This window comes from Lepisosteus oculatus, chromosome 17 (assembly GCF_040954835.1).
Source record: "Lepisosteus oculatus isolate fLepOcu1 chromosome 17, fLepOcu1.hap2, whole genome shotgun sequence".
Classification (NCBI taxonomy): Eukaryota; Metazoa; Chordata; class Actinopteri; order Semionotiformes; family Lepisosteidae; genus Lepisosteus; species Lepisosteus oculatus.
The window spans coordinates 6,923,309-6,949,720 of record NC_090712.1 but is presented as its reverse complement, the minus strand read 5'-3'; the positions used below and the strand labels follow the sequence as shown (position 1 = coordinate 6,949,720).

The window sequence follows — 26,412 nt, the reverse complement described above, 5'->3', positions numbered from 1 at the left end:
ACGTTTTTATCTATGCGCCCTTGAATGGTTGTATTTTTTTATAATAAAATATGAAAACGTGCTGAGACTTGCACAGTGGTAAGTGTACCAGTCAAAACTGTAGCACATAACACTTTTTGGAAAGTATAGTGGAAATAGACTTCAAATGATTGATTTACCGTTATACGATCTCGTACCGTTTTTGCTTAAGCATGTTTGTCGTGAAACAGTTCAGACTACGCTTCGTCAGCTGGAAATCAAACACAATGATTTTCCAAGAATGCAGCCCTCGAAAGCATTTTCTCCAATATCGTTAACGTTTTACTCCAGATTGGTGTGACACAAGACAATGAATTCTGTCAGACATTAAATTAGATCATAAGATTAGATAGTTCCACAACAAATGTAATTGCTCTATTTTATTAGTGGGCATATTTTTAACTTACTTTTTTTAATCGTAGGCACTTGTGTACCGGTTGTGTAGCACAATACGTGAGAGTTTAAACTGAAAGGTACAGAGCACGGTCTTGTGGACATTTATTTTACAATACATTTTGCATATATCGTTGTTGTTAATATTTTTATATTGCATTGCCTATATCCATGTACATAAAAAGTTCAGACTGTGTCCATACAGGGAAATAAATTTGACACGGTACCGACTTCACCCGCACACGCTGTATTTGCGCATCTCGCAGTCGTTTGAAGCCCCGTGACCAGGTGGCGCTAGCAGGGGAATGAGATTTACACCCAGCTGACAAACACGTCTCTGTCTGCCGCCGCTCTGCGCGGCTGCTCTCTGGGAGCTGCGGGGCCTGCGCTAATGTTGCAGATTTCTTTTTAGATCATTTTTTATTTAAACACCAGAAATACAAAAAGGGAGATAGAATATTACAATAGATACAGAAATAGACACTTCACAGCCAGAGGAATTCACAGTTGTAAAAACTAAAAATGGTACATATTTCCATTGTATGTCTTGCCTTTTGATTCTATACATGTCTAATAGAACTTAAAAAAGTAACTCAACTTTAAAAGCATAAATAGAGGGAGCACTATCAGACCATTTACTTTTGTGGATGAAGTATCTAGCCAAAAATAATTAACATATTTATAATAAAAACCATATCCTTTATCCAAATCAGATCTAACAACATCTAAAATAATATCAAAATCTTTCACTTGAACTGTAATGTAGATTTCAGGTTTTCTTTTACACGCAGGCTCGCTGCAGGATCTGCGCAGTCTCGGCCGCGGATTTCCGTACGTCAGCGGCTCGCGACGGCCTGCCTGCCTCCGGACCACACGCGCATGCGCACGCCCCCCCTCCCCCCGTACGCTACGCTAGGCCACGCCCCTCGCGCTGCTCGCGCTCCTGCGGCCTCGGGCGAGAGCTGTCAAAGGGGCAGCGGGTGGCGGGTGCGCGCGAGTCCGGCTGTGTGTTATGGAGGCGACGGCGCGCCAGGTGAATGAGTTCTCCGGGCGGAAGAGGCAAAAAGAAGAAAGGCTCTGCCTGCGCCAGCTCCACACCCGAAGGCGACGCCCCCGATCAGGTGTCGCTGCATAAGCGGAACCTGTATTATTTCTCCTACCCACTGCTGGCGGTGTTTGCGCTCTTCCGATTCCTCGCCTTGCACTTGGGCGTCTTGTTCGCCTGGCTGTGTGAGCGGCTGTCCGGAGCCATGGCGGCCAAAAGCAAGCTGCCGGCGACGGCCGACCTGGGCAAAGACTGCGAGGACAACGGCGAGCGGGTGCGCAACCACCATAAGCAGGCCTTTGAGTACATCTCCATAGCCCTCAGGATCGACGAGGATGACAAAGGTGAGCGGGGAGACGGGAGGTGGGGAGATGCAACATCATATTATTAATCACAATCGTCCCGTTACCAGTCATAGTAAGCGATGCTTCTGTTGTGCACCGCTGTAAGAGCAGCTGGTTCCCCAAAAAGAACAGGTTAAGATTTAATGACATCTAAGTGACGAAACTTTGGCAATCCAAGGTTTTGTTTTGGACTTGAACCTGTTCGTCTGCGGCTGATCTCCGGTACCGGGACCTGGTTCCGCTCTAGACTGCACTGAAGGCATGGCAGCGTCTTGGAACAGGTGCAGCACTGGGACGCACGCCGTGAAAATAATAATAAAAAAAATCAGACGTTGCCGGGGTAGTAAAATAAACCTTTTGAGAAGGAGGGGAGACTTGTAGATGAGTGTTGACATTCAACTCGGTTCTGTGATGCATTGTAAAACCAGGAAGTTTGCAAGAAACATACTTTGTGACCCCAGAACAGTTCGACCCCCCCGGACCTCCTGCTCGAGTTTGCAATTAAAATTCCAAATTGTAATTAAAATCCATCATCACGGCCGGCTGTTTAGTTTATGTTTTAAAGCGGTTAATTGCACCGTTGGGCCTAGAATGTGGGTTTATTTATAGAAAGAAAACATGTCAGTTTCACTTTCTCTGGGTTAGGTCTGCCTTATGACGATTTGGGACAGTAGGCTAATAAAACAAAATGCAACAAGGTGTGTCAGTAATAAATTATCAAAGCCAGTTTAATAATGTTGCTTGTGAGAGGTCACAGTGTTGGTAAGTGACACTCAGATGCTTAAGCAATTGAATCCATCCTGAGTGTAGATGATGCTCAGAAGCACATGTAACCCGAGATGATGCCCTCTTGTCTAGCTCAGTGCGGGGCTCGATGAGGATGGACAGTAAATGTCTTGAGGAAGATGCTTAGGCAGAGCATTCCCTCAGAGCAATATCCAGTATGTTTTGAGGTTTCTGCTAGAATTATCACCCGTCCACAGACACATGCGATAGTAGTGCAGGTGATCTGCAGTCAAGAGCGCAGATAATCCTCAACTCTAATCAGGCTTGGGAATGTCTGGGCACTTTTTGGTGATGCACTTGTGATGAATTATGTAGCTGTGGCTCTCCTTAGACACTTCCCCTTGCATGCATAATTAATGGCCAAATCTGCTGGATTTCTGTCTCCTCCATACACCTATTTGTAAAAAAAAAACAGCTGTGCCTTAATCTGTGCTAAGAGGTATTAAAAATGCAACATGCTGCTGGTGCTGTTATTTGTTTGGTGTATTTTTAATGGCTTTCAGTGGTGTAGCAGCGTTAAACTCTTAAAGAACTGCAACCGATAATGGGGCTTCATTGTCACCTCCTTATTAGAGATTAAAAAAAGACCCTTTTAGCCTTTGTTGAGCCCTGAGATCTCCTACATGCGTGCACTGCCCGGCTGTTCACTCGGGATCATTTGTACTGCGCGGACCTGGCTGACCTCCCTGTGACACACACCATCAATACCGAACGGGGACGCTCAGTCCATCCTCCGTACTGAGTAGTTGGAGCCATTCCAGTAATCTTTACTGGGAAATTACATTACAACACTGTTTTTCTTTCGCTGTAATTTTGTTGGAGCTTTTACGGCATTAAAAGGAATTGTATCTCGTGGCTGATTCTTGGTATTTAAGATGAGTTACAGGAGTTGGGCTCATAGAAGCCCGCTTGGGCTTCCTGCGTTTTACCCAAGCGGTCTAGCTCCTGAGCTGGTTGCTCGACATCATCTGTTATGTGAAGCAGAGCACAGCAGTTCCCATTGAGCCAGCAGAGAGCCTCATTAGACAATCGATGTGTTGTGAGATGTAGCTGTCTGACGGGCGTCACGACTGTGAAGGGCAGCCGAGCGTGGTGCACATCTCCCAGAGTGAGGGGGCCGAGGGGCTCTGGGCTCGGGGCGCGTGGCTTAATAAGCTCCTACTGACTAATGATGTTAATGGAGTTTCATGCATGTATTTTCATATTTTGTTTATTTAGCCGATGCCTTAATCCAAGAAGGCATTTCTTTTGAAATGAACTTCTCAAGCGCCTAGTCAAAACCACATTTTTATTCAACAGCCAGTCTGTGGCTTTTGAGCTGCATATACTTGTGTATAAAAAAGTGAAAGGTGAACTAATGATATATCGGGGTTGTTTTACTGCGTACAGCCTTTGGAATGGCTGACGTCATAATTATTGATTCATGCTTCAAGTTTAAAAAATATTTAATCTGCGTGCTCCTCTGAATTGTTGATTCTTTAAATAATGAACCTGAATTGTTGATCGTATTCCTTCATGGCACTTCAGTAAAGTGCTGCCTTTGAACTTGCACATACAAGCAGACCTGTTATGGTTTTCCCCAGATCTGAGTATGAGATTTGTCTTAGTTTTTCCTACATCACATGTGGCTCTTACTTGTAGTAGTCTTGTCTGACGTTTATAAGGGGAAAGTTTGTTTCCAAGTGACAAGGTAATGGTACCTTTCATGACTACATGAAGACCATACAATAGTTACTGAGAATCAGAGGTCATGCGCAAAGCTAGTATATGTTTAAAAAATACTTTTTCAGACTATGATGTATTTGAGGTTTATTTAGAAAACCCATAATATGCCTCATTGCCTGAGAAAGAAGCTCGTAAAAGGTGAGATAAAAATAAATCCAGCTCACGTTAGATGTAGGTGTTTTATATACGTTTTAAAATATTTGTATACATTTTCTTAAGGTAGGTTTTGCATTACTTTGACTGCTACATGGCAAATGAATCTGAGAAGTTTGGGCATGATGTAAAGACCGGATCTTGAGCCCCATGTCGTGCTCCAGCACCGCTTCATTGATTGATGTCTCCAGAAATCGACAAAGTGGGAACAGAAGTCCCAGTGGATGCTGTACAGACCTCCGGGGTCTGGTGACGAAAGTGATTTCCTGGATCTACGGCTCCGGTGGCTGGCTTAGATAATAGGGTGTGACTGCTAATAGCCAATATCAGGATCGCACATCCTGCTTCTGTCTCGGGACATGATTCCGACTCACCTCCCACACGGCCGGAGACGGAGCTGAAAGAGACGTACAGTAGTATTCCATGAGTCTTCACTGTGAAAATCGCGAAGGGAACACGCATAGCTTTAGCAGTCAGGAAGCTGAAGGTCGACAGCACGTGTAATTGACACGTGTAATTCATCAACTTAATACTGATAATTTAATGACCTGCCCTGAATATGGGTGATAATTTGGCAACTCTGATGACTGTGAAGAGCAGCCAAGCATGGAGTACATCTCCCAGAGAGAGGCAGCAGGGGCCATCTCAGCTGCTGTTGATAACCAACGTCATCTATCGATAATCCCCTGCAGGCTGGCAGTATTGTATATGCATTCGATAAGTAGGCACACAGGCAGTTTGGGACAGTAGCACTGGGTCTCTAAGCTGTTGATTAAAGAGATTTCAATATTTTTGAGATGGGTTCATTTACGTAATACCACTTTTATCTTACTAATTCAACAGAAACTTAAATTGGGTTCATCTGTTATTGAGATTGAACGCTGCTGCTACATGATGTCAGATTTCAAAACGGTGCCTATATAAAGTACTTATTTGCAAAAAGGTGATTTTGATTTTTTTTTTTAGAACTTAAACAGAATATATGTTCTAAATTGAAGACCATCAGCTTTATAACGTTTTAATCTGATTTGGTCAGATCTCAGGGTCTTATTGAGGTTGGTCCTGGTCAGTAATGGAATGGGAGACGTCTATGGAAAACCAGTTTGCTGTTGTTCACGGTGCCAGTAGACCTACAGAGGGTGCTCATTATAGCACATTGTGTTATAGAAGGTGCCACCTTTTATGTAAGATGTTGGCCAGATAGTCAGGACCTTAGTTTATTTCCAATTCCAAGACATAGATCGAAAATCTTGGGGTATTAATCCTGATGTCCTGGCTGAATTCCACTTTGCATTTCAACAATCTGTCCACCCCAAATTCATCATCCTGTTGGATACTACACATCACCGGTAAATAAAATCGGTCCTACTCTTTTGTAATTCTTTGAGAGGAAAAGCATAATTAAAATACAAGGAATTATTATTAATTGCGGCTGTACATTCCTGGTGCCATTTTCTCCTGGCAATACTTGGAACACACATTTATGTACAATTCATGGATGACAGGGTTTATTAAGCATTTGTAAAGCGATTGCAATAAAACAATCCCATTAAAAAAAATAGCAGGGGCTTTGTCTCCTTGTTAGTAGGTGTCTTAATGGCTGGTCTACAATAGCCCCCGTCTTCATTTGAGCCTAAAGTGGAGAGGGTGGTATATAGCTGTAGGAAGACCTGATCTGAAAATTCTGTGTTAGTAATCTTTGTATTGTTTTTCCACTGTATCCCTTGGGGGGGATTTTGAAATATCCATGTTAATTTTTGACCTAATTAGCAGATGGCACATTAGTTTTCCACAACAATTTCTCTTGAGGCTGTTTTCCTGTTTTTTTTATTGTAGTACATCATCTTTGTTGCTGTAATCAAAAGTTAAACAGTAATTTTATTTTTTTTAATATAATGTCCTCTCCCACTTAACATTGTTGTCTGGGGAGGGATGCAAGTTTTTTTTAATCAAGCTCTTTAGAAAATGAAGTTATATTTAATCAGTTCACTTATAGAAGCTTTTCCAACTGAGTGACAGTGAACAGCAGAAAAACTATCAAAAGCCACATACATATTCATGTTCAGTTAATCCTGTCTGGCACAGAAGTGCATTAAGTGATTAAAATGGTGCCACCTAAGGAAACTATTATGTCCTTGTTTATATGGTTAATCTATCATCCTGTTCCTCTAATTGATGTCAAAAATACCTATCTGTGCTTTTGTTATTTGCTTCGTCCCTGCTCTTTGGAGAATGTTGACAAGAGCTCCAGTTCATCTGTAGTAGTTCCTTGCTTTAAGACAGATGCAATCAGTTTGGCACTGAAAATGTTTCAGTGAAGCCAAAAAGCATTCTGTACTGTCTTGGCAATGAAATCTGCATTAAACCACATATCAATATCATAAGTATACTAGCATGATTGACTTGGCTATCTTCCAACCACACAACACTTGTCACCTCTATCATCATGTGAAGGTGAAGCAATATATTTGCATTGTCTTAAGAAACAGGAACGAGCACATTGTCCACAATATTTTCTTTGTATCTGTGTCTGAAATTACCTGCTGAATCAGCGATACCATTTTCGAGAAGCTACCAACAGGCCTTCTTTAAAGTATAAGAGGAGCCAAATAACCTCTCTTCATCCTGATGCCCCTGTGGGCCCTAGATTACTGATGTATGAGTAATGTAGGGATAATGACTCAAACCATATTCTGTGTGCCTGCACACATGCTCTCTCTCCACTTACACTGTCTTTGGGGGTTTGAGCAGCCCCTGTTACCCATTAGAAATTGCTCTAACTTCATTTGAATTTCAGCATTCAGCTATTCCCCATCCTGTCTTACTGTATGTGCCCCAGGGTGGCTGCTGCTGCTTTAAAAAAATGTTCTGTATGCTTGGCTTCTATTTAATGTCTTATGAATTGTTGAGAGTTAAATAGTTTTCAGCTGATACAGTTTATCAACCAAGTTTGTACAATTTGGATTTAAATAAAAAATCCTGAAATCTACTATTTAGTCTTTTTTAGCTGGTTTAAGATACTATTGAGGAAGAAGAGCCTTTATGAGGATTGGCCCTCAAAGATTATTTTAACTTCTTATTATTTTTATATATTGTATGTATAGTCATTTATGGTTTAGAAAGCCACTTTTACATGGTACTGAGTTTAGACGTTTCCTTATTTGCTCTCCCTTACACCCATAGCTTTATCCTGGGAGCTTTGACCGTGACATTACAGAACAAAGGATCTGATTCATTTTTGCATCCTTGTCTTTTGTTTTGTTCTGTGTCATGGGCTCTTCCTTCCCCAGGGAATACAGATATTCTCCTGCATTTCAGAGCCCTGGATTATGGAATGGCTGTTAGGGCTCTCTCATACTTGGTAAAATGATTATTCCGAAGCCCAGACGTGTCTTCGTGTCTTGACAGAAAGTAATTGATGAAGCGCAGTTCCGCGTGAGCGCCTGGCAGATGGCTGGACAAGTTCGGAGTGCAGGCTTGGCCCAGCCTGCCTGTCTTGTGACAGCCGATCTGCGACCCCCCCCAGCTCTGCCCCGGAGGCTAGCCGCGCTGGCTGTGTTAGGGTGCGGGTTTCGCGAGTGACATAGTGTTTAGGGCGCAGGACTCCTCGGGGGCCAGCCATGGGCGTTTATAGGGCTGCGTTACCTTACAATGTAACGCATGGTACTGTACTTTTCCCCCACATTGTTCAGCAAAGTCCAGCTGGATGAATTGGTACAGAAAATGTTTGTGCAACAGAAGAAGTAACTGTAACCTGTCAATCACATCAATAAAATCAGCATAATAAATAGAATGTTGCACTAATACGTATAAGGTAGAATATAGAGTCATCTCATTTTCATACAGTTTGGATTATGCATGAATAGTATTCCAGTATTGTAATAGGTACTGGTACACAATTATGAAACAAAAAAATCCATTGGCTCGGCAGTGTGTTGTATTGTGTATTATAGATATGGCCTTTGCCCATTTTGTGTTATGTGACTCTGTCCGAATGCAGTGCAAGTGTTTATTCAGACCTTCAGTGAGAGCCTCTGTGCTGTCTGCAGTAATGTAATGAAGAAAATTAATCATATTTCTGAACACATGATAGCCTGAAGTATGAGAAACCAAAATACTTGTAGAACAGCAGGCGTAACACTAGGAGAGCTGAAGGCACGGTCTCATGACTCTGGTGAAGAATGTGGATTTCACAGACATGGCTTTGTGTACTGCAGGCATCTTCACAAAGTCCTTAACATGCATTTTACGGCATTGGTTCATGTGGGGAGCTGTATCAGTGCATGTTGGCCTCAAAGGAACAAGTAAAGGTTATTTCCATGCTGACAAGTAGAAAGACAAAATCCAGCATTTCGGCTGTTGAGCCCTTTCTAGGTGTGAAGAATTCCAATAAAACCTGCTGCTTTCTACTTTTCAGCATTTACCTTTTTTTTCCAGCCGTATTATCAGCAATCAGCAATCTTATTGCAGGCTGTGTGATGGATTTAGGAATTTCAAATTCCCACCAAGGAAATAACTCAAATGATCCAGGGCTCTGGGCTGGAAATGGATAAATTCCTTGAGAGACAGCACTGCAAGCTGAGAAGTGCCCCCAAAGTTTTTGGTTGTTCTGTTCTGGTTAATAGCTCATTAAGTGTAGTGCAGATTTGAACTTGTAGTCCCTATACTAACAAAACAAGCATCTTTACCAGTTGAGACAAACGGGACAGATGAGCGCCTGTCCTGTAATTTAAAATGGGGGGATGCAGGTAGGTTAATAGGCTTCTGGGAAACTTGGAGTGTGAGTCTGTGTATGTGTGCCCTCTGCTGGACTGGTGTCCCATCCAGGGTGTAACCTGCCTTGTGCGTGTTTGCTTGCCAAGAGAGGCTCTGGCTCCCCTGTAAACCTGAATTGGATGAAGCGTTTAGAAGATGGATGGATGTATTAATGATAAAGTATGAAAGCAAGACAATTGTATTAGCTCGGGCGCAATCGCTGAGTACAAAGTATAATTTGTTCTCTTTAAAGAACAGAAGGAAAAGTGGCAGACGAGTGAAGAGAGAGTGTGATTGCTGAATCTGTTGGTCAATGAAGTTTAACCTTTCTGTTAACCTTTTCTGTGATTTTTGAAAGATGGGTAAACAGAGATGTGAAATCTAGTTTTGGGTTTTCCAGGCCATAAAGAGCAAGCTGTGCAGTGGTACAAGAAAGGAATTGCGGAGCTTGAGAAGGGGATTGCTTTACCAATTACCGGAGAAGGTAACATTTATTATTTATGGTTTATCTGCGTTGTCATAGTTTGAAACCTTTTTTCTTGAGGCAGTTTGGGATCTTATGTTAATTCCGTAGCCTGCTAGTGTTTATAAAGGTTTGTGGAAATGTGGAACAAGCTACCCAGCCAGTTTTGTTAAAGCCAAGACCCTGGCTTCTTTCAAGAACAACTGAATGAGATTTTTGGACCTACAATGAACTGCTACTTGACGGGCTAGTTGGGCCTCATGTTCCTTTAGTTTGTTCTAACTCATCCTGTAAGGCATCCACATTCCAGTATAGAAAAAAATCTTTTAGATTGTTACATTTTTTATGATTAATGTACAGTAGATGCAGATGATTTCATAAATGTTGTTAGGTCTCTTTTTGATTTATTTTGATTTTTTTTTCAGCTGTAATTTCCTTTTTCTTAAAAAAAAAGGCAGCTTTCTTTTAGCATGATATTGAATTTCTTAGTGATATATTTGTTTAACATGCATTTCCCACCCATGCAGGAGAGCATTATGAGCGTGCAAAACGACTACAAGCCAAGATGACCACCAACTTAATAATGGCCAAGGATCGTCTAAAACTCTTAGGTGAGCAGTTGGTAAAAGGAAAAACTGATTGTTCCGTTATCAATGGTGTAAATTGATCTCATGTTTTTCTTTGTGCTAGTTTGTTCTTACCCTTTTGAAGCAAACACAATCCAAAACGTAACAGGGGATTTACTAGAAAATGTTTCCATTTTTTCCAAAGATTTGATGTTTTCAGCTTTGGATTGAAACAAAAATCCAAAGATTAATGGTTTGGAACACATGATTTATTGGCAGAACTGTTATTAAGAAGTAATGGGTAAAGTAATGGAATACTAAACAAACCACATGCACCCTTAAGGCAAAGAAGGTAATACAATGTTAATAATTCAGTGACTTTTAATATTTCTTAATTGCAAACATAGAGACTTAAAGAAATTCTTAAATCTTTAAATTTTTACCTTAAAATTAAAAAAAAAAATATGACGAACAAAGCTATGTTCAAAATATTAGTCTGAAAATCCGCACTACATTGAAATACATTTTGAAATGCACTTTGGTCGATGGTAGCCAGCTGTGCAGTTTGTGCATGCTCCCCATGGGTGTTTTCTGGTTAGAACAGCACTTGTTTGTCTCACTGCACTGAGAGAAGAATGGAGATGATTCTCTGTTCTTCAGCTTTGGCATCGTGAGTGAATGCAGATCGTCATGCCGTGATACAGAAGGCCTCTCGCCATATCCCCTGAGTTCTGCGAATAAAACAAACATGGACACTAGTCTAACATTTACAAAACTGCCCCTCTTCAGTGTTCGCAGAAATAAAACATGGGTGTTTGCGTAACACCAGCGCCTCTAATTATAAGCAAAATAAAAATGTGTATTTCAGCCAATACGTTTCATTTCCTTTTTTAAACAATTAATACAGTAGGCCTGGGAGAAGCGTGTTTTTGGTTTTAAATCGTTTTTCATTTTTGAGAAAGAGTCTGCATTTTATACCTGCTGTACAGCACCTGATATCACAAAGTGGGGTAAATGCTGGTAATTTGGCTGCCTCATTTGAGCTCAATTAGCATTTTAGCACGGGTTAAATATTTTAAAATTAATTTCGGAAGATACAGTTTCTTCATTCTGGGCTGCTTCGCCCATAAGAACTAAACTAGATGGTTTTCCAGAGGCATTTCTTGCCCTCGCCGTGAACTTGAGTGTAAGTCCACAGACAAACAAGTAGTTGCTCAAATAATATGATAGTGTTTCATGGTTTCCCGCAGTTGTGTACAAGCTGGGCAGGTTGCCTGGCCAAACAAATGCATGAAAGCCAACAAAAAGCAGACAAGAATCCGTCCTGAAATACTGTTTCGTAGTAATGCACTGCAAAGTCATTTGCCAGCCAGTAGCCGTGATGGTACATAATCGCATAGCTCTCAAGTCTCACACATTGGGACAAGGATCTCATGCGTCTGCATCAGGTCCAGGTTGTGTAATTGAAGTAATGAATGTAAGATTTTTAAATTGTTGTCGAGTTTCGCGATTCAATTAGTTAATCAGTGGGTTTTTTTGTACACGGCCAAACGAAACCATCAATTCAAATAGTATGAAATCGTAAATTTCGACAGAAAATCTCACACATTAGGGTTTTGGACCCTTGGGATCCGTGTTTGGAAATGACATAGGAAAAAGCCCAGGGTTTCCTTGCAGCTCAGTCATCGGGTCAAATACTGTGGGGTTTCATGATTTCTAAGGAATAATGCAGGGAGTGGAGGCCACTTAATTTTCAAAGTGAAAAAAATACTTTTTGCCTCATTGAGGATAATGTTACTTAGTTACAATAAAAATCTAGCTCAATAAATAGCTAGTTATTTCGTTAGCTAGTATAATAATCTGGCTAAGCTATGGGGGGCTAACCTGTCATTTGCAGGAGATCACCTGGTTTAAGCCTGCAGGAAACCCTGGGGCTGTGATGGGGGGAATGTTACGACGCCAAATTTAACACTCTCACTGCATGATTTCATACCATTCTGCTGCGCTCACCCTGTACAGTGTTGAGCAGAAGTGCTCATTTCTTTCCTTTTTCCTTAACATGCTATTTTTATGTTTTGTACTTTTTTTGTGTTATTTTGTACGTGTCCTTTTGTTTTCTGTTTGTGTAGAAAAGCTGCGAACGTGTTCAAACGTTTCTACACCTCTGAGAGACATCTATAAGGAAAGTACAAACAAGTCTTGCCATAACGGACACCTCCTGCCAGGTGGGTGCAGGATGTCTGATTAAGGAAGAGACTGCTTCCGTGTGGCTGCTTGCTACAAGTTCCAAACCAGAGTCCATAAACAACAAGCCAAGGTTGTGTCACAGTTAGTGTATGAGTCCAAATTTAATGCTAAATGCAACCTAAGGATTGCAACTGCCAGTAGAATTCTAATGGGTTGGAATGATCTACACAGAACTGGATCAGAATATACTAGTAGAAATCGTATACTCTGATCCAGTAGGGTCTTAGAATAAAATTTTAAGAATTGATGTTTGTTACACACTAAGCAATATTACATTTGTCCATATAGCCCCCAGCTATCGCTTTTGAAAGTTAAAGTATCTGTGTGTTAAGGCTGAAAAATCCCTGGCAGTATATCCTATCACACCTCATTGTTTTCCTGTTGACCTATAACATAGGAAAACTATTACTTTTATGGATCATTGCATTGCCTTTCAGTGATGCAGGTTTTCATGTCCTGTGACCATGCAGCATAAGCTTGTGGCCTGTTATTCATGGGTTCTTCTCCAGAGCAGGATTCCAAGATCATTTATGTGATTATTGGTTTCTGAGGAAGAACAAAAAAATACCATGAAAACTAAATATTCTGAATATTACATCTGTCATGTTTATGGCAGTAGAGTTGAATTAAGAGAATATAGGTTACCCAACTGTATTGTTTGGGATATACAGTAACCATGTGGTTTGTAATTGAGAGCTGGGAAGCAATAACACGATATTTTAAATTAGACCTTATTCACTCTGAAGATTGTTCCTATTCCTCACTAGTCACAAACTATTTTAAAGAACGATGACTCATACTAATTAAATACCATTATTTATTGTGAAAGCTTTATTAGAAAAATAATGTCGATGGAAAAATTAGTCTGTCTCATGGGGTGAGTTTCTGTTGTAATCATTTCAAGACGAAATGCTGATGCCTCCAGAATAAAACTGGAATAGAATGAAGGAAATGAGACAGATTTGTTTAATAACTATTTTTAAAAAGAACTTTATACTCCAGCTTTCATTAAAGTTAATGAGGTCAGTCACTCAGAATTGTCCATTATGATATCTCCTGTAAAGGTTTATGAAATAGCTACCATTCTAAGCTTCCCCCAGAAGAGTTCTGAAATGCATGCCATACAATTAAGTGGTTTAAAAACTGATAAAATTCTGAATTTTATTTATTTTTTTCTCACAGTTTAAAATGAGAATCGATCTAACGTCCATAATAGCCTTCAATCTTATGTGTGGAACATTGAATGTACTGTAAGTGCAGGCCGCTGGATTTCCTTTCATGAAGCAATTTGCCGTGACTAGAATAAAGCTGGGAGAGTAACATTTCTGTGTCGCACTATACTGTACATTCAGGTTTTATTTCCATCTGTCTGTATTCATCATGCATCTTGAGGAGTGACTAGAGATTTAGCTGAATATTCTTTAGGGTTTTTTGCTGGCTCCACTCTGTTGTTCTGCCAGACTAATGGAACATTGAAAATGCAGATGAAGAGCAGTCAGTATATTTTGAGAAATGAAATGCTTTATGACAAATTTTATTTCTTATTCTTTTAATACAGGAGGTTGACCTGTATCTCAGGACTCAGTTGTCTAAAGCAGTTGTCTAAAATTAAGAAATCTTAATTTTCTATGACAGAGATTCATTGAGATAATATCGTGGACCTGTTTGCTTTCAACACATTTACATATTTCTTTGAATCTTATAAAATATTAAAATGAGAAATATTTAAAAATCATATAGACATAAGGAATTTCACTTTAATGTGAAGATCATTGCTTTTGTTTTTTCCTTTTTTTGCTCCGTATTGTAAAATCCTTTCTCTTTTTAAATTTAGTAACTGTCTTTGCATATTTTTATTGATTATATTATTATTTAAATAAATTGATATCAGTCAAAAGCACATCCTTCTCATTCATCTAACCTACATTATATTTCATGCTGTCTTTATTACCACATGTCTTCTGCTTTTCAGAATTCACATTTCATCCTTCTTTCAGCTGTGCCTACAGAAAACATACATTTCTGAAGTAATTGCTGACTTCTGCATGTGCTTTGTGAAAAACAGAGTTATCATGTTTGAGGTGGTGTCTGTTAAAATGAGTTATAGGGTGTGCAGCTCTTGGAGCAGAGGCCGAGGATGATTAGTCAAGATAGAGGGTGAACTGAGTGGCCTTTCAGCAGATAAGAGCAGTACAACTGAAAAAAAATATCTCTAATAAATAAGAATAGTCTTATTCTGTTTGTCCATTTTGAAATTTGAAAGGTAAAGAATGTCCCTGTAATGGAGCTTTTTTTTGTTTTATGAAAAATGATTGTGACAGAAATTATATGTACATGTTTTTTGAATGAGTTATTGGGTGTCATAAAATACTGTCTTCTGTATTTCATTTATCATTTACACAAAGATATCATAATCAACACTCTGTTCCCAGAGATTGATTTGTCTTGTTCTCTGTCCTTTCTCTTTCACTGCATGAAGCTTTGGTTATTCATCTTCCAGACAACAGTCACAATAAAAACAAACCTAATGTTGTTTCTCATTAAGTCAGATGTCAAAATATGTTAATTCAGATTATGATTAAAGGTAGCTTGGCATTATGTAGTGCTCTTTTGTTTTCTTATATGGGCTGAAGTTTGCAAAACTATCGTGACATACTGTAAGGCAAAAGAGCACATCAGATTCACACTAAGGCAATTTAGGTAATAAAATGCATTTGTTGGATCAGATTTTAGTACTGTATTTCCTGTGAATCCGTTCGACTCCTGTGCTTTTCTAAATGAAATGATTGCAACTGTGGGACAGAAGGGAGTAATCTTTCCCTTGCACTTCACAGAGAGTGGAGCAGTTCCCAAAAAGAAGGATCCCTTAACTCATTCAAGTCACTCCCTGCCCCGATCAAAGCATGTACCAAAAAGCACTTCAACAGGCCTCCCTGGACACCAGCGATCTCCCAGCTACAGTGGGCCTTCCTCCGCCAGTACAGGCAGGCCAGCTGCACAGGCCTCCACTAGCACTAAGGTATATGCATGCTTACTCTGTGTGCTGCAGCGGTTACAAGTATAACCTACAAGCTTTTCTGGGGTAGAGTTCTGGGAAAAGAGGACGTTGTATTTGAAGGGACTTTGCATTGACTCTGGGTAGCCTGCTTGTGTTTTAATCGGTGACAAGAGTAGTGTTATGTTCAGGAAATCTCTAGTTGTGAGTGGGGTGGGAATCATCTTAAAGTTTTAGAGTACTTTTTGTTATGCCACAACATTATCACTTTAACCACAGATCAGTTCTTTATTTTTGATATCTCAATCAGTAAGTAGTGGTGCATTAAATTACAGGATTAAAAGATACAATTAATGTATTTTGCCGACTTAATCAAACCTCTGATTTTCTCAAGGGTCCAGCGAAAACCACTAACAGACCAAACAACAAACCTCCAACACCTACAGCGACTCCTCGCAAAAAGAAGGACTTGAAGAACTTCAAGAACGTGGACAGCAAGCTTGCAAACCTCATTCTGAACGAAATCGTGGACAGGTGGGAGTGGACCCCATGTGGCAGTGGCTTGGCTTTGAAGGACTTGGGACTTTTTCTCTCATCGTTATTTTTAATGAAAGATCAAATATTTTTCAGATTCTTTTTAGCTGCTTGAAGGGATGGAAAAGGATACTCCTTTTGATTTTTTTTTTTCTTCCGATGTGGTTGGTGCTGCTTTTGCCTACTGCAGTGCCACATTTTAACTAGTGTAATAATATCATAGGGGGGCATTCTGAGTGACCAGGTGGTAAAGGTACCTACCTGAGCACAAGTGGAGCTCTATGATCTCATGCATGGGCCAGGATGATAATGGGCCTGGGGTTCTGCAAGCAGCTGTGCATGATTGGTTGAGAACTGCCGAGGGTGAAGTAGGCTTAGTCAGCCAGGGCTCTCTCGGCAGCACAGTGACCCCTAAATTAACAAAGATAGTTTAGATAATTGTCTACATTTAGAAAAGGCAAAATGCAGTTCCAGACTCGCCTATTGGAGTAATGGTCAACAAAATGAAAACCGTGTAGTAGTTGATAATTGATGAAGTTTCTCTGGACTGGTAAACGTGTGTAAGATCCCTGGTCCACAGGTACACAGGGGTGTGAGAATGGCAGATGCCTTACATGCATTTACCGAATCGTTCTAATGCACGTCTTGAAGAGCGCTGCTTAACATCAACCTCATGTCGGGGTCTGTTGTAGTGGCACGCCTGTGCGGTTCAACGACGTCGCTGGGCAGGATCTTGCCAAGCAGGCTCTCCAGGAAATCGTCATCCTTCCCGCTCTCCGACCAGAAGTGAGTTCCGAGACAGGATTCCCACACATGGCACCCAGACTACTCCTGTGAATACCCGGCTGTAACGTGGACAGCCCATGAACATTTCCTCCTGTTAGGACAGAAACAATATTAACTTCTTGCACACAAAGACACTTGTAGATGAATCATGAATGCTTTTCCAGCTGGTTTTTTAATAGAGTTGCAGGTTAAATGCAGGCTTTTGTGTACTGCCTTGCCTTGCTTTAAATTGGGAGGGTGGGAAATTGATCTGGTTTTCATGTGGAATTTTCTTTTTCCTTTCAGCTGTTCACCGGCCTCAGAGCCCCAGCTCGTGGCTTGCTGCTTTTTGGACCCCCAGGCAACGGCAAAACCATGCTGGTGGGTACGGAGTAAAATGCAGTGAGATTTTCATTTTTCCATTTTGCACTCCTGATTCTGTGCACCTGTGCCACATCACTATGTATATATCACTATATAACTGGCTTTAAAAACCATTGTGTTTTGTGAGATTTTGGGAAGTCTAACTGATACCTCTTTTGTGGGATGCACCTATATATTAAATGCATTATTATGATAGTTGTACTTCATAACGGTTATTAATGACACTGTAAGGCTGTCAATAATCTAACCCTGAAGCATTTTTAAACTTCATCAACAAGGATCAGGAGCTGCAAAGTCGAGTATCATGAAATAGGATGTGAAGTGAATGAGCCATGTGTATGCTCGATTGCGCCTGTTTGTGCTGTAGTATAAGGGCTTTGTGTTACCTTTACATGTTTTGGTGTGGTCTGGAGACTTCAAGGAATCTGTGCATGGGCCATTTTGCATTAACTAAAATTACATAATTACAAAATTACATATAGACCTAGTATAGTAATATTAAGACTTCCTTATTGGCTTCCATTTTGGCACGCCAAATACAAATTAATTCAGTATTTGAAATGCACTTTTCATCTGACATCTGACTGGTTTTATAAAATCAGTGTTTTGTAACTTTAGGAGGTCCAGATCTGCCTGCAGCGTGAAGTTAATCCAGTATTCTATATGGTGAAAAAGATGGGGATTTTCTGTGGCACAGAATGTTTGCATGATGTTTGACCTGGTAATTAAAGCTGCCGCAGAGAGTCAGTCTGCTTTGCAGAGGGAACACACTGAATAGACAATACTGTTTCTTGTGACCCACTTCCCTTAAGCTGCAACTTTAGCAGAGACAACTGACGGGCAGAGTTTCAGTACATAGAAACCTATTGCATTTCATCACCTCGATCTGCTTTGTCTTTGTTAACTTTTCTGCATTTCTTTTTTTTTTATGCAAAGGCCAAAGCTGTAGCCATGGAATCCAATGCAACGTTTTTTAACATAAGTGCTGCAAGCTTGACTTCAAAATATGTGAGTAATTTGAAACGACATGTATTTTATTTGTTATGCGGAGTTATAAGGATCCGTTGAGAAAGTACAGTTGTATTTATAAGGATTTTATCTTCCACAGGTGGGAGAAGGAGAGAAACTTGTGAGGGCACTTTTTGCTGTTGCTAGAGAGCTCCAGCCCTCTATTATTTTCATTGGTAAGCCCCGTCTCCAGTGTGTTTCATATGTCAGATTATGATACCCATGTGCTTAAATATTTGTGAGAAGTTCTGTTAACAATTAAATTAGTTTTTGCACACACAGTGAAGTATCGCAGTCGGAGTGGATACTATCAGTCACGTTTTTCGCTGTTCTTTTTATGCCACAGATGAAATTGACAGCCTTCTATGTGAAAGAAGAGAAGGTGAACATGATGCCAGTCGACGATTAAAAACGGAATTTTTGATAGAATTTGATGGGGTGAGAAGATATACAATACTTATTATTGGCTAAGTGAAATATGACCAAGACAGGACAAGTGTCTAACATCTGTTGTACCAGTTGTGCAGTGTTGATTGTACACTCAGTGACGTACTGATTGATATTGCCTTATTCTGAAGACCTCATGAAACCTCACTGGACGTGGTTATCTTCATTGCTGGGGTGGTGTTTGCAGGTTCAGTCTGGTGGTGATGACAGGGTCCTGGTAATGGGAGCTACGAACAGACCTCAGGAGCTGGATGAAGCCGTGCTCAGGTACAGTATCTCTTGCAGTAAAAATCCTGTTCCTTCTCTAATAAATTGTAACTATGTATTATATATATTATATTAATTGTAACTATGTAATTTCCTTTGTTGTTTCCTGTCTGTGAAGAGAAAATGTGAGTCAGACACTGTTAACTTTGTTAGGCAGTTGGCTGTAGAGGGCACTGTTGGACTTCAGTCTTAAACCTAAAAAACAACAATCGCTTTCACAAGTCAGTTTAGCAGTTTGGTTTCAACATATTTCTCCATTCCTGTTCCTTGCTGAATTAAACATTCTCCAGTATATTTTTTCCTGATAGTCTTTTACCAAACAGTCATATTTATGGGAGATAGATAATTTATCTACAAAGTTCTTTATTAAAATTGCATTCAGGCTGGCATCAGAAGACTGGTTCAGGTGCACGTACAGTCATTTGCTCAGCATGTTGCTGATCTGTTTTGTGATGGCATTGACAGACAGTACCACAAAATCATTAAGTAGAGCTTCACTCCAAAGCATGCCTCTTTCAGACACATTAGATCTCTCTGACAAAAGCCTCATTATTTGCATAAAATGGAAATTAAAACATTTAAAACATAAAATGCATTTTATAATTTCCTACATTTAAGAGAAGACCTTTAACGGTATTTTGAATTGATGTATGCTATTGTTTAAACAGGAGATTTTCCAAAAGGATATATGTGGCTTTACCAACTGAAGAGGTATGTTGGCTCTTGATACACATGCTTGGTTTTATATCTGTTTGCACATTCGTTCTACTTCATCTTGTGCTTCTTTTTTGTATTATTAGCTAGTTTTGTGTTTATCAGACATTAACAAAATTCAAATGATTTATATACCTTGGAAAAAATCCCGCTGTCTCTTCAGGAAAAGTTCTGCGATTCTGTTGGACATGCATTTTTATTTTTATTTAATTCTTCCTTGCAGACACGATTAAAGCTGCTAAAAAACCTTTTGGGAAAACATGGAAACCCATTAAGCCAAAAAGAACTGGTGCAACTGGCCAAGTAAGCTCACACTTTCATAAAATATTTTTTTATGTTCCTCCAGTGAGGAAAGTTTGTGAACCTTTTAGAATTTTCTGACTTTCTACATAAAGTTGACCTACAGTGTGATCAGATCTTCATCTAAGTCATACAAATAGATAAGAGAACCCAATAAAACAAATAACACACAAAAGGATATACTTTTTCATTCATTTATTGATCAAAATGATCCAACATTAAATCCAACTGTATATACACTTGATTACACTTACACTTGAGTGTATTTTAATTGGTATTCAATTTCATCTGAACTGATAAATATCTGTGTGGTATGCTGTTTTTTTATTTCTCTGATCAAAAAGTCATACATCTGTCATTCTCTGTCATGCCTTGGAACAAAGATGTGTGGGAAACTGTTTGCTGTCTTCACTTTGCATGTTCTATTTTAGATCAGCGAGGCAGGGAAAAGCACATTTTCTCAGCTTTATACATCTTATGGGCTGTTGTGAACGTCGTGTTAATCTTATAAATACAATTACAAGAAAAACGTGTGTAAGAGTTAGGGGGTCACAGAACCCCAGAATTAGTCCCAATATCTCACTAGATTGTACATCATGCACACACAATGACTGTAGAGTTGCCAGTTAACCCATTCATCCTGGAGGTGGAAAGAAACCAGAGCCTATACTCGTACTAACAGGCTGAACATAAAGAAAATTTCTGATGCATCATACAGTGGTGCTTCGATCCGGTATTGAAACCAGGACCCAAGACCTATAATAGTAATAAATAATTCCTTACACTTACATAGCTCTGTTCTAGAGACTCCACTCAAAGTGCTTTACAGGTTTTAGGGACTCCCCTCCACCACCATCAATGTGTAGCTCCCACCTGGATGATGCATCAGCAGCTATAGTGGACCAGTACGCTCACCACACTCTGTGGGGAGGAGAACAGAGTAATGAAGCCACTTCATAGATGGGGATTATTAGAAGGCCATGATTGGTAAAGGCCAATGAGAAATTTGACCAGGACCCTGGGGTAACACTCCTACTCTTTTTGAGAAACACCCTAGGATTTTTAATGACCAGAGAGAGTCAGGACCTTGGTTTTACGTCTCATTCGAAGGTCAGTGCCTTTTTACAGTATAGTGTCCCCGTCACTATACTGGGGCATTAGGCCCCACACAGACTGCAGGGTGAGCGTCCCCTAAGGGCCCCAGTAATACCTCGTCTATCAGCAACCTTAGTTTTTCCCAAGAGGTCTCCCATCCAGGTACTGAGCAGGCTCACACTGCTGAGCTCCAGTGGGCTGCCAGTTGTGAGTTGCAGGGTGAAGCACAGCATTCCACCATGTCACCATGCTATCTAATAAAAAAAACATTTGAAAAAAATGCTGCCTTTTCTGATGCAGAACATTTCATCATTCTGCGTGCCATAGGCAACAGCCCTGGGGCTGTTGAAGCTTATAGTCAGATCTGTTTTGGAAAGCGCTGACATAAAACATCATCTAGGCTTGCAGGCAACTTTTTTGTAGGGAGTATGATCAGAAAATCACGCACTTGTGAAAATCCAGTTCCATTCCAACCAACACAAAGATAGCTACAGTAAGGCCATTTTCTTTGGAACCAGAAGAACTGTGATACTGTATTTGGGTACATGGAGCAGGAACTCGCTCTTAGTAGGTGAACATTTAATTAAGTAAAGCACAGTGGGATCGTGAACATTTTAGGTAATTCTTGTTTGTTTTTTGAATTCGTTAAGCCTTTGTTGTGGTTTTCATGTAGATGGAGTTGTACTTAAAAACAAATATGCAGCACTTCCCTTCATGTGAGCTTTCCTTTGTATCCTTTCCTCCTTATTAGAATGACAGGTGGATATTCTGGGAGTGACCTGACAGCATTAGCTAAAGATGCTGCTCTAGGGCCCATCAGAGGTAAGCAGGAGGAAGATGGTCTTTTTATAATACATTTTTCTGTGCTGATTACTTTCTATTGTGAAAATAAACAACTGAAAGCACTTCTAAATGTTTCAAGGATTTGTATAACGATATATATATATAGTATTCAGTATACAATTTCACAGTGACATTTTTATGCCTCTGCTTCCTTTTGAAATCAGTCATTCTTGTACTCATGACATGATCCGATCGCAACTTCTCTGCCAATTTAAGTTCTCCCCAGAAATTTCTTCACAGGCTTAATAGTTATTCATTGTAAGATAATTCTGCTATAATTGGCAATTTTGTTTCTAATTAGCCATGCTGCTTTTATTTTAACAGAGTTAAGACCAGAACAAGTGAAAAACATGTCTGCTAATGAGGTACGGTATGCTGTTTAAACTATACCAGAATTTGCCTCTGGGGTGGAGAGTGGGTGATTGTTGTTGTCCTGTCCTGCTGCATGTTAAAGATTTAAACTAAGGCTTTGGTCTGTTTGAAATGCAAGACTCGATATTGTTGTAGAACACGTGGAAAAAGAACTGTATAATATATGCAGATGCCATTACTCAGGGTGAATACATTGGTAAAAATTGCATAATATAGGGTATTGTAGATAAACCTTCTTTGAATGTATTTCTGAAAGTATTTTTTTATATCAATTTAAATATTTTTTGTTTTGCTTTTTTTTTTGCCTCGTGTAGATGCGCAACATTACCTTTGCGGATTTTGTGGAATCCCTGAAGAAAATTAAGCGCAGCGTCAGTCCACAGACACTGGACTTGTATGTCCGTTGGAATAAGGAATATGGAGACACAACAGCTGTGTGAGACAGCGCCCCCTTGTGTTCTTGAGGGGTACAACAAACTGAAATGCCTATAGGGAAAAGAACGCCTTCCTCATTTTGCTCGAGGTGTGGGAAGCGGATCCAGCGCGAACAAGTGGTACATTAAGAGGGATTTTCTTGCAGAAAAACAGCTGTGCATTGAAATTTCAAACCTTTTTTTGAACAGGTGCACTTGAGTCAGTAATGTACATATAAATCTGCCCTTTTTCTTTGATGGTGAAATAGGGTGGAGTTTTATCAAATTTCATTGTGTGATAGCATGTGCTTTTACACAGGATCCAATGAATGGCTTTTGTCCAGAAGGCTCATATTTTATAAAATGCAAAACATGAGTCACACCTGCAGCAGAAATTGTACATAGTTCAGCTGAAAAATTCCTCCTTTTAAAATAGAACATAGAAACTGCATGACCGTAGAAAGACCTGTGCCTTAATTTGGAAAAAAATAGTTTAATGTTTTGATTGTCCTTAATCCTATTTCCTTTATTAATCATTAGAAATTTTAAAGGGAAATTCTGCCTTATCTCTGAGACACATTAGTATACTGTGCCAAGCAAAGCTTTTGGTATTGTTTCTGGGGCAGACAGATACCGAGCCTGTCAATATTAAACCTAACACATTTTTAAAATATTAAATCAGGGCTTTTGTACGTTTTAACAATTGATGCAAATTATGGCCTCTCTATCTGCAACAGGGTTTTTTTTGTTGTTGCAGTTTGTATACTTCAGCCTTTTGTGTGATTTGTATACTTTTACTCTTATATGTAAAGAGGAGCTGCATTGAATTGTCTGAATATGGTGTGTGGGCAGGGTTTTGAGAGATCCTTGTCTCCTACAGTCACTGGTGAGTTTCAGTCTGTGTGAGAAGTGTAGGATTGGTACTGCAGCATTAAAGCTGGTTTGCATTGTAACTATAGGCTGTTATGTTTAAGCTATGGCAGCTGGTTAATGGATTTACCTGTAGGCCTCAGGTCCACACACACCAGTTATATTGGCCATCAGAAGACAGTCCTGATGAGCCTCTGTGTAAAAAAAAATCAAAATGAGCTGATCAGCCAGTCAGGCACATCTGAATTGTAACTGCTGAGCTGTGGTTTTCTGATTATTGTCATTCTGCATTCTCAGCTGTTGACCATTGCCAGTCACTCACCATACAGCTCAGATCCTTCAGGACACTGGAGACCAGTGTTTTTTGGTAGAATATTTGTAATGCTGCTTTGCTAGTTCCCAGAGATGGTCTGTTAACATTTAGAGATAATGAAATGAATAGATGCTGGGGGTGGTAGGTTGTGTATGTGTAAATGTTAGAAACATGGAGCGTTTTTATAGTTCATTAAAAATGGCTTTTTTTGTTTCGTAATATTAAGCAGCTGGTCTGTATTAACAAATGCATTTGTTTTTTTTCAGTTATTGTACAAATACCTGTTTCGAAATAACAAATAAAAAGGATTTCAAGGGCTGGAGGAGTTTCTCCCAGTGGCTGTCTTCATTTTCAGATATCTTGAGCTGTGGTGCAGGCTTGCTTATCTAAGAATGTCCTGGAGCTGTGCGGAAATTGGACTTTGTAAGGAACTAAACTAAACTGTGTGCAGCAACAACAAAGGTTTTTTTTTTTTCGGAATCCTACAGGCAATAATTAAATCTCAGAGCCATACATGTTAACGAGTACAAAACTGACTATTGTAAATATTAGTTTTGTCTTTAGTTGTTTTGGGTTTAGATGGCTATACCACTAATAATTTGGTCTCTCCTATAGCAGGTTGAGTTCAAATGGCAAAGCCACTAATGTGTACCTTGTTTCATTCAATATCTGTGCACAGTTTCTACCTACTTATTGTTTACTTATAGGGATGAATTCTTCTAGTGAAAAAAGTGTTCCCAAAACTTTGTACATTGAAACTTGAAGCTTTGGATGACCTTTCTGTGTTATTCTAATAAATTTGTTTATGCTGGAATTTACATTCGTAATCTGTCAGTTTTTTAGCACATAGTTTGTGTAGCAAGCTCTACGGACTTGTGTTCACTGTGCTGTGTAAATTCTTGTTTAAAGCTTTTCAGCTTCCATAAAGTCTTTGAAGAATAAGTGTGTAATGAAACTGTTTTTAGAACTCACTGTCTATCTTGACTTTGGAGATATTTCACTACCATTGTTAAAATTAAAGTTTTGGATCCAAGAGACTCTTTAAACCAGCACTTAACCCTTTTCAGCTGTAATGGTCCATGTAAAATGTTTTGTGATTTATGAAACTTGGAAGAGCTCTGTTCGCTTTGTTCGAATTAGTTCAGGCTTTTAGTACCCGGCTATCAAGAAAGATGCATTTGCCAGTGGATTGTCAAATGGACATTTAAAACACTGTTGTGTGTGTATGCTATAGGTGTTTTACTGAGTGCTATTCAGTCTTCTTTCCTATCTTCTCTTTCATTTTAATTTTGTGAAGAATGGAAACGGAAACCAGTCAGTATAATAAGTCAGTGCTTGCTGTGTTCGTCTTTCTGGGACCCAGACATTTCAAATTGCACGTGTGACTACTCCCTGAAACAACATCACTGTAATTAAATCTATCACCCTACAGATCAGAAACCGTGGTCTACAAAATAGGGAGAACTGAGAGGCATTTCTCCGTCGCAGGCCCTGCATGCCAGAGCTTACTAAATAAGGTCCAAATGTGCCCTGTCTTTAACCTTAGATGTGTGGACACATGTTGTTTAGCAAAGGTCGTGATTCAGTAATCCCTGTAGGAATGAAAATCCTAATACTTGTTGACAGATGACACCTCTCGTGTGCCCTGATGTCCGCCCAGGTTCAAGCCAAATAATTGGAGTTAGGCTACTTGGCCTAAGGGATGCGTTTTACTGTTTGTCAGTGTGGTTTTAGCATGGCGTTTGAGACATTCCACTTTTTTTCTGTCAAGCAATTTTTTAATATAGAACCATTCCTTTTATATTTCGTATTTTTTATCGACGTCATCTCTCAGATTAGTTGATGAGCCGTTGAACAAACACCAAAATGTTGTAGCCTGAGTTCACATCTGTTCTTCTCCATCTGGAAAAAAAAAATACTAGTTTGTTCCTTCCTGTGGTTTTCATGCCTGTAAAACACTGATGAAACCATGTTCTTTGAGTGTGTAAATAGTTTTAGGTTTGTTTCCAGAACAGCTTGGTATTGGTAGACAGTTTTGGGGCGTCTTCCACACTCAGCTTTCCCTTTAAAAAAAGAAAGAAATTGAAGTTTCTCTGCTGTTGCTTCAACGGCATGGAAAATTCTCATTTTAAAAGCGTACCTCCAATGGAACGTAAGCTGACGGAGGAAGAAATGGCCTTTGTAATCCCCCTTCATTTTTGTTTTTCCTTGCGCAGTTTAATTGCCTATCAGGTAACTAAAACCGGCAAACTAAACCCAGTTTCGTTCTTTAAAAAGCAAAACATTTTCTGCAAGAATGTGCCAGTTTGTTTTTGTTTTTTTTACCTCCACGGACACAAGTTGGTGTACACTGTTTACATATTAATTGGTGGTAAGCTCTGTTAAATCTTATACTTTTAAGCCGATTACCAGACTTTCATTGACTTGAAAAAAGTGAGGCTCATTGTAAAAGCTACGTCAAAACGGAAGATGGTAAGAAAATGGAAGAAGGAAAGAAAAAGGTGTAGTGCAACATTCCAAATTCTTCATATGTAGCTGATAATTAGTTTACCCTTGATTTATGCATCTCCTGACACCATGGGAGTGAACTATGAAGC

The 26,412-nt window shown here is 39.6% G+C and overlaps 1 protein-coding gene across 2 annotated transcripts; it reads left to right on the top strand.

The window, feature by feature from the left end:
• Positions 1 to 1,316: 1,316 nt before the first annotated feature.
• On the top strand, positions 1,317 to 24,633 carry spast (spastin). 2 transcript variants are annotated; one of them, XM_015362892.2, is made up of 17 exons: positions 1,317 to 1,800; positions 9,620 to 9,703; positions 10,210 to 10,293; positions 12,378 to 12,473; positions 15,330 to 15,514; positions 15,885 to 16,024; positions 16,717 to 16,810; positions 17,096 to 17,170; positions 18,110 to 18,181; positions 18,282 to 18,357; positions 18,528 to 18,619; positions 18,816 to 18,895; positions 19,564 to 19,606; positions 19,833 to 19,912; positions 21,756 to 21,826; positions 22,172 to 22,212; positions 22,534 to 24,633. In XM_015362892.2, the coding sequence occupies exons 1-17, from the start codon at positions 1,449 to 1,451 to the stop codon at positions 22,657 to 22,659; spliced, it is 1,791 nt and encodes a 596-aa protein (XP_015218378.1). In that variant the 5' UTR covers positions 1,317 to 1,448; the 3' UTR covers positions 22,660 to 24,633. The 2 variants fall into 2 exon arrangements, with proteins under 2 accessions (XP_015218378.1, XP_015218379.1); XM_015362893.2 differs by lacking the exon at positions 12,378 to 12,473.
• The last annotated feature ends 1,779 nt before the right edge of the window (positions 24,634 to 26,412 follow it).